The 13,695-nt window shown below is 52.5% G+C and overlaps 2 protein-coding genes across 2 annotated transcripts; both read left to right on the top strand.

Moving 5' to 3' along the window:
* Positions 1 to 4,372: 4,372 nt before the first annotated feature.
* On the top strand, positions 4,373 to 13,443 carry LOC138067254 (uncharacterized). Its single transcript, XM_068943709.1, has 2 exons — positions 4,373 to 4,461; positions 10,176 to 13,443. Exon 2 carries the CDS (start codon positions 10,186 to 10,188, stop codon positions 12,808 to 12,810), a length of 2,625 nt encoding a protein of 874 aa, XP_068799810.1. The 5' UTR covers positions 4,373 to 4,461; positions 10,176 to 10,185; the 3' UTR covers positions 12,811 to 13,443.
* On the top strand, positions 6,810 to 10,139 carry LOC138067215 (protein NYNRIN-like). The gene has a single exon (XM_068942926.1). It carries the CDS (start codon positions 6,810 to 6,812, stop codon positions 10,137 to 10,139), a length of 3,330 nt encoding a protein of 1,109 aa, XP_068799027.1.
* Positions 13,444 to 13,695: the final 252 nt, after the last annotated feature.

Consider the following 13,695-nt stretch of genomic DNA (forward strand, 5'->3'; position numbering starts at 1 on the left):
TCAACTGTTGTCACCAGCCTTCAATATTTCCATGTTGGGGCCGGGGGGGGGGGAAAGGTGCTGTTCGGTGTAATTTCCTTTACACGCTGCCAAGCACGGTTCATTCGCCTCCCGCGCTCGTGGTCCTGCCTTAGGCCCTTCCGTCTTCCCGGGGGGCCGACGGCCACCGGCGGAGCGAGGGATTTCGATTTTTTCCCCCGTCCCTGCGCTCGCCGGAGGCCGGGCTGCCGCCGGGGCAGCGAGAAACCCCCCCCCCCCGCCGCGCGGAGCCCGCAGAAGAACAGGAAAACGATTTCGCATCTCTTTAACAGCAATTTCTTTTCCCGTTTTTTTCACCCCATTTTCCATGCCTGCCATCACCCAGGTTTTTCCCCGCTCCGGCTCGGGTTAAAATAATTTCCTGCCCGACGCAGGCCTGCTAACCGCGAAAGCCCTGCGGCCAAGGGCTACGCTGGCAAATTCAGGGTGGGCAAAGCAGCTCCGAAATAAACTCTTTCCCGGCTGGCCCAACGCCGCGTCTCGACGGCAAAACTGGGCAGGACGGGAGATGCCCGGGAAGGGGAGGCTCGACCCGAGCCCACCTCGCCGAGCTGCCCTGCGCTTTTTCCCTTCGCGTGGGCCTGAAAGGGGAGAAGATCTCAGCGTTATTCAAAAGCAGCAGTCTCGTTTCCTGCCTGAAAGGCAAAGCGAGGGGGAGGAGATGAAAGGAGGGGAAACTGCCCCAAAAACAAGACCGGGGAGGAGCGGGCGCTAACCCTGGCTCAGCCGGGGCTGGGAGCCGCGGTCCGGGCGAGCCGGCCGGACGCCCTTGCAGCTACGCGGGACGAGGCTGATGCTGATGCGCCCTTCGCGGAAAGGTGGCGGAGAAACGGGGGCCTCTTGCCCCTCCGCCCGACCGGCGAGGACATCTCAGACGGGCCTGACTCACTCGTTATTACCCCAGTTACTTCCCGTGCGGTTTTCCCCCTGTCGTTTCACATCGCTCTCAAAGCGGGACCCTCACCTAACTGGCTCTACGCAACGCCTTTTGCCGGGTGGGGGGGGGAACTTCAGAAATCACCACCGCGTGGGAGCTTTTCTCCATCGTCTCTTGCCGTTGCGATGGCTTCTTCTCCCCGGCTTTTTCTCGCCCTTCTCCCAGCAGCAAGGGGAAGAAAAATCACAGCAGTGGCAGAGGCACAAGCAGATAGCAACAAGGCGGCGGGCTCTCAAGGCTGGGAGCGGGAGGCGTTTGCAGCTCTCGCGGGCTAGCGGCGCCCCTGCCTAGGAGATGCCCCCTTCGGAGAGCTGCCAAAACTCCGCTTGCTCGCCCCGGGAGCCCCGAGAAACACCAAAACGCACCCTGAGCGCCCGCTCCCCGCGTGGCCCGCGGCGCGGTTTAGCGCCACGGTAGGGAAACGGGTTTTGTCCCAGTCCCAGGGACAAGCGAGTTTTGGAAAGGCAGGCGATGCCCCGTCATCGGGCCTTTTGGCAGGCGCTGCGCGGGGAGGATTTCAGCAGCGCCAGGGGGCAAATCGCCTTTGCCGAAGAGCGACTTGGGGTTTGCCGGGGGCCTGGGACGCTGGGGCAGCTTTACGGAGACGCAACCCTGGCACGCTCCCCTGGAAGGGAATTATTCCCAATATTTGCGATGCAGAAGCTTCAAGCGCCTGCTGGAAGAGCAAGGGTTATTTCTTTGAAGCCGCTGCTTATAGCCGGCTCAGCTCGTTCCCGAAGGCCGAGCAGTTCTCAGGACCGAGGGTTGCTCCTGCTAGAAAACATTTTGGAAGCGAGACACCTTTGTCTGGCAGCTGATCAGTAACACAAATAAAAGGCCTGTGGGAAGCTGCAGGCCACCAGCTGCTGTTTATACCTTGCCCGCGTTGTTTGGGGTTGCTTGTCTGGGAAGAAAATAGCTGGGGGGGGGAAAGGGTGTAAGTTGAACTGATCGCATTGTGGGCACGCGCGGGCCCCGATTCGCCCGCGACCTTGCTGCGTTATACGGGCTCCCACGAGCCCCCCGGCCCCGAGCGACGGCTGGGGCAAGGTGGGGGCATCGCTCAATTCTACTGTATAGCTGCGTTTTTAGGCTCCACGATTCCTAGTGGGATTTTTTTTTTTTTTTTCCTGAAATGAAAGACAACGGTCGTGGTCTCCAGCCCAGCCCCTTCTTGGCCCCTGTGCGATCCCAGGGCTCTCCGTACGGATCTGGTCCCTATCCCAAGGGATCTCCTTGGGATCCTCTGGGCTGCTCTTCCTCTCAGACAGCAGCCCAAGCGCATCATCTTGCCGATGCCAGTTGCCTGGGGTCTTGCCAACTTCGTTACGTTTTAGAGCTTATTTTCTTCCTATTTCCAGCTTTTTACAACAAAGTGTTTGCTTCTGGGTGTTGGAGCAAAGCCTCAGGGAAGAAAGAAGAGGGGGTTGCAAGCCACAAGCAGCTCCCCAGTTGGATTTCAATCTCCGTGAAGTTCCCGTTTTGCTGCAGAGGCACCGGCCAGGCTTGGCTCTAAATGCAGAGAGCTGGAAACGAGCCAGCGCACGTTGCCCTCAGCGCGGCAGGTCTGGTGTGCCGGGCTGTGCTGGGGACACGGTCTGCGTGGGTGACTGCTTGATGAGCCCCGGGATGCTCCCGAGCATGCAAAAATGCGAAAATACAAAGCCTGAGCAAACAAAAATCCCGTAAAAATAAGTGGAAAACCATGCCCTCTGCTGTAAGGCTTTTTGGATCAGGGAGGGCCACTCTGGGAGGCTGCACAGATGCTCTGGTGACAGGGCCAGACATTGCGTTATTTTCCTGCTAAAGAGTATCCAGAATTTTGGGGAAACCTAGGCAATACAGATTAAAGAGGGTGGCAGCTCTCTCTCTGTAGCTTTTGGACTCATGCTTGTGGGTAAAAATTACAGCACCCAATGCACAAGGTCTGCAGGGAATTGCCCAGTTTCGGGCGGAGATCCTGGCTTTTTCAGGCAGTGAGAATTCAAAAGGGATCGAATGAGGGATGACTGCCTGAAAAGGGGCATGTGTGTCCTCTGTGCTGGTTTGAGATGTGCCTTCATCCTCAGCCGGCCCCGTCAGTGAGCTGCTCTGCCCGTGCAAACGCAGCCGATACTGCAGAAGCGTGGGAAACAAAGGCCGGTGTTGGGGAAAACCGGCCGGTAAAGTCTCCGAACGGAAACTCCCTGGAGGCCCAGGGAGACGCAGAGGGACGGTGTCTTGAGCTGCAGTGCTGTTTTCTGGCACGATTGGATTGATTTCCTTTTGCGGAAAGGGCACCGTTTTGACAGAAAATTCCCAGTTGCTTGTACCTGAAAGCTTGAAGTTATTACGACTATTTCTTTTTTTTAGATGAGTTTATTCCAGTGAATAAACTGTGGCTTTGTGGAGAATTGCAGAAGGAGGAAAAGCAGCCATCCAAACGACAGCACTTTCACTTAACGAGATGAGCAATACCTTTTTTATTTTGTAATGGCATTAAAAAAAAAAAAAAAAGAAATCAACCGTGGCGTTTTCTAAAGCGCTCTTAGCTAAAATGTGGTTTATAGGGCAAGGCTGGGAGGTTTTGTCTGCCTTCGCAGGTGCAGTGTTACAGCTGTTATTTAGCTCATGCAACACCAGGGTCTCAACTGCCAGCGGCTGACACGGCCTGACCCAAATTGCAGGAGGCACAAACTTGCACCTTCACAGATATAAAGCAGCGTCTGGCAAGCTCGTATCTGAGGCGGAAGCGCAGCTCTTTAAGTCCAAAGTCAGAATGAATCCTAGCCTGAATCACGTGAATTTTCCTGACGTCTTTCATCAGCTGGGCAAGCAGATTTCTTTGCTAGCCCTCTTGAAAGCGTGAGCCCCTGCTCGGGGGGTGCCTGGTCGCCCTGAGCTCGCCGGCGCGTGCTACAGGTGTCAGGTGTGAGGCCTGAGCAAGCGGCACCGGGAGCTCTGGGGCGATGCTTGATCCCTCTTCAAAGCCCAGGTGCTGCCCCGAACGCGCTTGCCTGCAAACGATGCTGCAAATGGGGGAGCTGGGGGGGGGGGCGACGGGTGCTTGCGGGCTGAGGCTGCAGGGATACCTCCAGCTCTCCCTCTTCCGGCCAAGTCACGCGCGCTTGGCACGAGCAAGAGTTAGCATGAGCACCTAGGGATTAATCCTGTCCCCCCCCCCGCCCCCCAATAAATAATGCGAGAAGCAGCTGCTCTTGTGTGGTTTCAGGCTCCCTAATCAGCACAGAAGAGGATAAGGAAGGCCAAAGAAAGCGTCCTTGGGAAGATATGGGAAGGAATGTAACACCTGAGGGAGGAAGAGCCACCGAGGAAGTAAACAGCGGCATTATCAGCCTCAAACAAAGACCTGCAACGGCTATAAAAAGTGACCGGGACAAAGACCCTGTTAACACCTTGAACTTAAAGGTGCCGAATCCACACAGATTTCTGCAGTGACCATCTCCAGGTTCCCGAGACTCCCAGGACGTCTGGCCAACGGATTGGTGAGATCTTTTGTTGGGGGCCTACAAACCTCCGCTTCGCTTTGCCCGCTCGTGTGCCTATCCCAGGGAGCTTGTCCGATAGACAGACCATCTCAGGTGCTGCCTGCTCAGCTGCCTGCTACCCAGGTTTAACACTCTGCCAAAAGACTTGGCATCCCCAGGTGAGCTGCTGAAGGTTGAGCACGCTGAGACAGACAAGCTTTTTTTTGGGAAGATTAAAGGGCGGCAGCCTTCCTTTGGGGGTGGGATAGAGGTGCTGGTGTTATGATATCTTCGCTTTGAGGCAGCATCGTTTGATCTCACCCCTTGCTATGATGACCGATATTGTCAGTAACTGGAAGCTGGAGCAGTTTGTGCTCCAGAAGTGTCTCCCCCCTATTTGGTCCCCGGGAGCTTTCCAGGGACCGGAGGCCTACCAGCAGCTATGTCAGCAGTGGGAAAGCTGGTCAGAGGAAACGAAAAAGCCCAAGCCCACAAACAAGTGTAAGAAACGAGCTGCGCTGCAAGGTTTGCTCATGGTGGGCAGGGAGTTGTCCAAATTGCTTAAGGAGGCACTTGAGAGCGTACAGACACTGGAACAGGCCAAGGGCGAGCTCAAAATGCAAGTGGACAACTTGCGGGCGGAGGTGCAGGGCTTGTGTGGTGACTCTCTGAGGAGCGCGGTGGAAATAACCCGGCTAGAGAATAAACTGGGCTATGAGAAGCTGAAGACTGAGGAATTAGAGAAGGAGGTTGGCAAATGGATAGGCGAGACGCATGACGCGCAGAGTGCGGTCCGGGCGGTCCTGCAGGACGTGCAGCGGGACCGCGGCACTGGCCCCGATCACAAGGTGTGCCATGCTAAGATCCAGGAGCTGCAGGCAGAACTGGGGGTGTCCAGGGGCATTGTAGCCGCGATCCAGGGGAAAAGGACGAGATTCGGTAACGGTGACAGTGAGGACTGCTTGGACCACCCGCCGCACTATGACTATGAGGATGATGTGTGGGGAGCCAACAGTCCCACGAGACCTTCCCCTTATGCCCCCCTGAGGGAGGAGATGTCTCAGCTGCAGGGAGCAGAAGTGGAGGCTGCTAAAACTAAAAAGAGCCCAGCCGATGAGCCGACCACCCACGGCCCGCTCCAAGCCATAGATACTAACAGGGCTCTGCTGTGGTTCACTCCCGAGCAGCTAAAGACGGTGGGGAAGATGCTGGGACCCCTGACAAAGGAGACAGCTGTGAACTGGCTGTCCAGAGCCCAGAGGCTGCCGAGGTGTCAGAACGGCAATTCGGTCAGTGATCTGATAGATGTAGTGAGAAAGTGCATGAAACCGGATGACTTTGCGGCACTGCCGGGCGATGTGCAGATGGGGAATGTGCAGGACATCGGAGACGTTCAGTCTGCCGTGCTGAAGGTGTTTTTCCCGGAGGTTAACCCCCTAGTGCTGTTCCACCAGGAGAAGCAAAACCCGGAGGAAAGGCCGGACGCATATGTTAACAGGAAGAAGATGTTGTACCAGATGGCAGGGCTGCCCGGGTCGAAGGACTCGCCCCTTGACTTTGACAGACCTGAATTCAAGGAGCCGCTGGTGGTCGGGCTAACCCCCCCCTTGCGGGTGATAGCAGGAGGTGATGCAGCGAGGAAACCGCTGTCCGAGCTGGAGCAGATCCTTACCCAGAATTTCGAGTTGCAAAAGCAAGCGTTCCCGGGGTACATGCTGGGGGGAAAGAAGGGGAAGTCTGCGGCCATGTCCTTCCAAAATGCAGGGGTGAGGAAAATGCAAGGAGACAACCGGAAAGATCCTGAAGGCAAGAGCAGTTCAGGGAAGGAAAACCAGCAGGGGCTGAGATTTCAGAAGTCCAATCCTTGGAGGGCTGAGCTGAGGAAACGCTTGATAAAATATGAGAAGCAAGAAGACATTGATGGCTTGCCAGATGCTGAGCTCTTCCGAAAGCTGGCACTGCACGAAGCGAAAAAGCACAGCAGCTCAAACCCGATAGACCCGGGGTCTAAGGCTCAGCAATAGGGCTGCCAGGCACCTGCATCGCCCCTTTTTGTGGCACCGATTAAGACCGATTCGTGGGGGCGCCTGATAGTTGATATAACTATTGGAGGAGGGGTGCTTGGACAAGTGATGTTAATTGATACTGGTGCCTCTTATTCAATTCTTAATATGACCCCTGGTGAAACGGGGCTCTTTCAAACATGTGAAATTATTGACATAAATGGATCAAATGGCCAAAAATCCTCAGTGCCATTTACAGGGCCCGTACCATTTGAAATTGGCACTGCCAAGGGGTCAGAAAAATTTGGTAAAATGGAAATGAAAGGAAAGCCAGGAATTCTAGCCATCTCCACACTTACGAGGATGGGGGTGGTGGTCGACCTGGCAAATCAAAAGCTGTTACACTGCCCCCAAGGAGATGTACAAATAATCCCAGCTAGTCACAGAGTGATGTCAGTAAAAGCCCCAGAGCTCCTGGTCCACCCCGAATGGGAACCCCGCGTGAAACGGGTCACGGAGCAATTCCCACAGGTCTGGGCAAGAAGCAAACTGGACTGTGGCCAGATAGATGCCGTAGTTGTGATAAAGGGGCCTGACCCCCCTCCTCAGCAGCAGTATCGGTACCCCGCTGAGGCTGAGGACAGCTTGTGGGACACAGTGAAAACCCTGCTGGAACAAGGGGTGCTGGTCGAGCAACAGAGCAGTAACAACGCCCCGGTGTGGCCCGTGCGGAAAGCGGACGGGAAAACGTGGAGGCTGACAGTTGACTACGGTGCCCTCAACCAAGTCACCCCACTGAGAACATCAGTGGTGGCCAAATACCCCGACGTCATGGCAGCCATCTCCCGGGGAGCCAAGTGGTTCTCAGTGCTCAGCCTGTCCAGTGCTTCCTTTGCCATCCCTCTGCACCCAGAGTCCTGGTACAAGTTTGCATTCACCGTCCGGGGACGGCAGTTCACATTTGCTAGGGTGCCCCAAGGGTTTCACAACGCCCCTGCCATCTGCCACACATATGTGATGAGGATGTGGGATAAGTTAGGGCACAAAGCTAACGTGTTGTCCTGTGTCAGCGACATCCTCATCCATACCCGGACTAAAGAGGAGAATTTGGAGGTTCTGGCGGAAGTGCTGGAAGTCATCCAGAAAACAGGGTTCAAAGTTAGTCCAACAAAGGCCCAGCTGTGTTGGAAGGAGGTGTCATATTTAGGGGTGACTCTAGGGGAAGAAGGGCGGTCACTGGAGAAGCAAAGGGTGGAGTTAATACAGAAGGTGTCAGCACCTGCAGACGTCACTACCTTGCGGTCGTTTTTGGCTCTCGTGAGATTCTCAAGAGAATTTATCGAGGGCTATGCAGAGAAGGCTGCCCCGCTGTGTAAGCTCCTAAAAAAAGACACCCCATGGGAATGGGGACCGGAGCAGGATGAAGCAGTTAAAACCTTAAAGGAGAGCTTGGTGCAAGCCCCCGTGCTGGCACATCCCCATGCGGACAGGCCCTACATGTTGCAATTGGACAGCACGCGGATGGGGCTCAGGGCCGTGCTTAGTCAACATCACGGCTCTGATCTTCTTCCTGTAGCGTATGCGTCGCGGCTCTTGACCCCAACAGAGCAGCAGTTTACAGAATACGAAAGAGAAGTTTTAGCCTTGATCTGGGCCCTGCAGCACTGGGAGTACCTGGTCGGGTCAGCGCCGGTGCTGTTACGAACATCGCATACCCCAGTGAAGTATCTCTTGTCAGGCAAGGGTAGTGAAGGCCCTGTGTGTTACCCGAGGCTGGCTAACTGGACACTGACCTTGCTCCACAAAGACGTCCCAGTGGAGACACAAGAGCTGTCTCCTGGAGCCTACGGGTTGATAATCAGTGGAGAAAAAGGTGATGAGCACGGCTGTCCCCTTACTGAACCAAAGCCACGGCAGCCACCCTTGTTTGAGAGCAGCATTAACCTGTCAGAGGCAAAGGCCAGAGGATATGTTGTGTGGTTTGTAGATGGGTCAAATTACCACGAGGAGGGAGTGCCTTACACAGGGTACGCAGCCGTAAACAGGGCAACGGGCGAAGTGGTCAAAGGAAAGTGCCTGCCGCATTCGATTCAGGCTGCTGAGCTGGTGGCGGTGACAGCAGCCTTAGAAAATACGCCGGTGGATCAGCCCCTGGCCATATTCTCGGACTCGGGCTGGGTGGTGAGGGCAGCGCTGGAGTGGCTCCCACTCTGGAGGGAGAGAGACATGCAGTCTGCGGATGGCAAGCCCGTAACTTACGCCAAGAAGCTGCTGTACCTCGCAAAGCTGGCTGAACAAAGGGCACACCCAGCCCAGATTATCAAGGTCAAGGCCCACAAGAAGGGAACTGAGGAGGCAAAATGGAATAAGGAGGCTGATGCTAAAGCAAAGCAAGGAGCCAAAGAAGGTCAAATGTGGAAGGCTAGCAAGCCTTCGGAGAACGGCCCCGTTTCGGTAGCTCAAGGCAGAAATAGAGAGAGCGTGGATTTGCTAAGCTTGCAAGCACAAGACCCAAGCCTCCGGGATTTAATGCAGGGCAGGGAATATAAAGGGTGCAAAGTATGGAAGGATGTGTCAGGTCTGATACTGGCCCGGAGGGACGGTGCAGACTTCCCAGTGTGGGTTGTGCCTGAACTCATCCGAACAGAGTTAGTAGCCCTAGCTCATGAGCAGGGGCATTTAGGAACGGACAAAACCTTAGTGAGGTTGCAGGGTGCTGGGTGGTGGCCTGAGATGAGAGATGATGTGGAGAGGTATGTTAGCAACTGCCTAACTTGTGCAGCCAACAATCCAGACGCAAAGACGACAAAAAGCCTCCTGGGCCACCAGAGGATTTCTGGACCGTGGAGTAAACTACAAATGGAGTTTATTGGACCTTTGCCCCAAACAGCACAAGGAAACAAATATTGCCTAGTAATCACTGATAATTTCACCAGGTGGGTAGAAGCGTTTCCAGCTCGAAACAACACAGCCAGCACTACTGCTAAGATCCTGGTAGAGCATGTGTTCTCCCGCTGGGGAGTCCCCAAAGAAATTGATTCAGATCACGGCCAACGCTTCATTGGAGAAGTCACAAAAGGGGTGTGCCAGGCTTTAGGGATTAAGCAAAAGCTTCACATCACGGGACATTTCCAGAAGCCCGGCTCTGCAGAGGGGCCTAACCAAACTCTGAAGACAGCGCTGAGGAAACTTGTAAACCAGCAAAGGAAAGACTGGGATCAGAAACTCCCGTTAGTCCTGCTGGCGTTACGAGGTGCCGTCGCATCTCACAGAATTTCTCCCCAAAAGCTAACTCCTGGAAGAGACCCAAAGGTGCCGGGACACTGGTGGCAAAGAGGAGAACCGCCGGACGACTTACAACCCCGGGTGCTGACAGACAGGTGGATTCAGGAAATGCTGAAGACGGTGTCAGCCACATACCACCAGCTGGCCTTGGCGCAGGAAGCCAGTGTCCCCAAGATGGATAAACAACTGGGAGCATTGCTGCGGCCCATGGAGTGGAACACAGGCGACCTAGTAATGTATCGGGGGGTTAGAGAGAAGAACCAAGTGCTGGGACCCCAATGGATGGGACCCGTTAGGATTGTTAACAAGGCTAGCCCCACTATGTACCAGGTAGAAATAAGAAAGGGGAAGAAAAGACAGGAAAAGTGGCTCCATTCTTCACAACTAAAAGCATGGAAGGGAAATTAACGGGGCTGGAGAGCCCGCCTTCTTTATGTTTTGCAGATAAAGAAAAATGGAAGGAGAGTGTGATCGACGGGAAGGGCGAACTTCGTGGCATCACCAGCCCTGTTTGCACTACGGGGAAAATGCTTTCAAATTTGTGGTTGCAGGATTTGTTTTGATTTCTGGTATGTGTATAGCACTGAGTATGGAATGTGCCCAACTAAATTACAGAAACTTCAGAGAAAAAGTCAGTAGTTCCCTCTTAGAAAGACACTTCGACAAACGGGCCACAGCCCAGCACAGGGTTAGAAGATACACAAAAATTGGCACAGATTGGCCCTGGTCTCAAGCTCACATAAAATACACAGGAAGCATGGGATTAAATTCTAACAGAGGCCTAAACTTGTCAACAGTGGTAATGCATGGGACTGAAGTTTACTTGGAAAATGAATGGAGCTGGGATAGCACAAACAGGCTCCCTCAATTGCTGGGAAAGGTAGGACAAGAAATAAAAGTAGGATGCAGGGTAATTAATGGATCCACTCACGAGCGGGTAACTCAAATCTCTGTAACTGAAATAAAAACAAAGAAGAGTCAGAAAAAAAACTGTGCCATGGAAAAACTGGATTGTTGGTGCAATTTCACATTGGCCCAACCAGTTTTTGTAGTCTGCCTCTGGGCCCGCAACAGCGTGGGGCTATCATTTAAATTCAAGATTAGCACCACAATACGCTCGTTTGCTGCTATTAGGATCTTGAAGTGCCATTTTTTGGCCTGGCATGCAGTCCAATACGCTGAAGTTGGAAACCAAGTAAAATTAGAAATTAGATACTCTCAAGAAAGTGTAACAGATCCTATGCAAATTAATGACGCCACAGTCACTATCACTGCCCCTAATGGCCACAAATGGATTGTGTCAGTAAACTGCGTCCGTGAGAGCAAAACGCTTAGTAAATCTCAGCTAAGTGCAGAGGGTTCGTGGTACAATCAAGAGTATGGACACTGTCCACACCCAATCATAAATCTTCAGGTGTGGTGTCGAGGAAATATGAGCGTACAAATGTCCTCAGAGCTTGGAGGAAAGTGGCTAATAGGAGGTCCTGAAGGATTTAAAAAAGAGTTTACCATAACTGCTGTCTTGCGCCCCTTTGTTTCAAAAATAGGCCCTTATGTAGTTAAGCAAAATCACATCCAAGAGCTATTAACTGGGCCCGTTCGGTCACTTAAGAAAGTGGTGTTATCCTTGTCCACTGTTAATGTTTCATCAGTCAGGCCACACTGTACCCCCTTCCTATCTACGCTCTATACTGGATGGTTGGCTTGGCTTCACAGTCGGTCCATCCATGAAGTCCGGGCTAAGCGTGACCTGCTGTCCACCGCTCTAGGAGGAGGAGGAACTGGGCTTGGAGTACTCAACAGCATGAATGTTGAAGTCCTTGCCAATAAATTAGAGGCTGTAACATCTGGAATGCAAGGCCTTATTAATCCCATTAATTCGTCACTAGCCAACCTAGGAATGGGGCAATGGCTCGTGTCAGATGTGTTGCCAACCTGGGAACAAATAAGCGAGAAAGATCACCAGGTGTTGCTGCAAGCACTGGGAACCGAACAAAATAACGTATCCCTCGCTCTTAGTTGCATCCAGGCCCAGACGTGGGTGCAGAGTGTCGTTGCAGGTATACTGAGAGATGGAGACAACGGAGTCCTCCCCACCGAGATCCGAAAGATTGTGTGGGATGCGGCCACAGAGAAAGAGCGACAGCTCCAAGAGTGGTGGAGGCTTGTGAACTTCACCCACGACCAAGTCCTCAATGCAGTCATCGCCTACGTGCTGACCGTGGCGGATGCCACCATTGAAAAGGTGTACCCGATTGTGGCCCTGGGAATTAACACAAACGAATCTGTGGTCTACCCCCTGGACCACAGAATGTGGGCAAGAGTGTCTGATAAAAAATGGCAGTCTGTAGACTTAGAAGCCTGCATTTTAGAACAGGGGCTGGGATTCATATGCGAAGATGATGCCCTTAAGGCGAGTGATGTTTGCTTTGATACCAAGGAGGGGGTGTGCCATTTTGAGATCAATCCGCAGAGTAATAACAAAACTGTGTTAGCTTATGTAGGGAAAGGATGTGTGTGTTTTAGAACAATGTGTAAATATGTGCTAATTAATGAAATTTATAACCAGACTGTGTTTAATGACTCTAATATGTGTGCTTGCAATGTAGCTATTATTAGAGGCTGTGATTTTGTGTATAAGCCGCCTGTGTTTACTAGTCAGTTACTAATTAGAAACTACACCCTATACCATAGTATAACCCCGACCCCAATCGGTATGGATTTGTCGCTTGTAAAAGAAATGTTAGAGCATGCAAATTTACAACAGCTCTTAGAAAACGCTAAGGCAGAAGCTAAAAAGATCCTAATAACTGTACATCATGACGGTAATGTTATAAAGCAGGTAATGGAACGAATTAAGAGGGTGGGAGAACACCACTGGTGGGAAATTTTCTTTGGATGGTCACCCACAGCAACCGGCATCTTCAATGCATTGTTGCATCCTGTTGTTGTTATACTGCTAATGCAAATCTGTGTGTGTGTTGCCATGATAGTGACTTGTTACTGGATGAGGCAGGTGAGACACTGCATTGACAACCAGCTAAAAGGACTGGGTCTGGCTAAGCGCCTCCTACCATAGTCAAGGGCAAGACTGGGTTGGCCTCTGTGTTTGCCACCAAGAAGAACTTTGAGCTCCGCTGTTGGCTGCAACCCATTAGGCGTTGAGCGGTGGGGACACATGCCATACCAGACCTTGATGTGAGTGATGGCCACCTCTGTTATAAGAGGGCCATCCAGGAGGGGAGTGTAGGCCAAGCAGCCTGCAGTTGGCATGAGTGACAGTTAGCATAAGTAACATGTGATTGAACATCCCACCCCCCCAAATGATCATAAGAAGATGCTGCTCTTGTGTGATTTAAGACTCCTTAAACAGAGCAGAAGAGGATAAGGAAAGCCAAGGACAGTGTCTTTGGAAGGAAATAGAAAGGAATGTAACACCTGAGCTAGGAAAAGCAGCCACTGACGATGGCGGAGGTGTTACCAGCCTCAAAGCCTTCGAAAGACAATAAAAGATGACCAGGAAAGGAAACCTTGGACTTGAAGGAGCTGAATCCACATGGACCTTTGCAGCAACCATCTCCAGGTTCCCAAGACTCCCAGGACGTCTGGCCAACGGATTGGTGAGATCTTGTTTTTGGAGCCTGGACATCACTGCTTAGCAGCTTTGCCTAGTTTGCATGTATTCAATAAAATTTGTCTGTAAGACAATGAATGGACTGTCTATTCAATCGCTGACTGCTCAGCTGCTTACTGCCCAGGTTTGTAACTTTGGCCATGCTGGTAAAAAGAAATGGCAGAATGAAAAGGATTTTTTTTTTTTCTTCTCTGGGTCAGTATAATTTGACTTCCAACTTTTTTTTGTCTGCAGAATATTCACTGAAACACAAAGACGTCTGCCCCTTCTTCATCAGTCTCCCTCTCCTGTCCTGAAACCTCCCCCTTCCCCTGTCCATAGAGAGGACTC

Source organism: Struthio camelus, chromosome 4, assembly GCF_040807025.1.
Source record: "Struthio camelus isolate bStrCam1 chromosome 4, bStrCam1.hap1, whole genome shotgun sequence".
Taxonomy (NCBI): domain Eukaryota; kingdom Metazoa; phylum Chordata; class Aves; order Struthioniformes; family Struthionidae; genus Struthio; species Struthio camelus.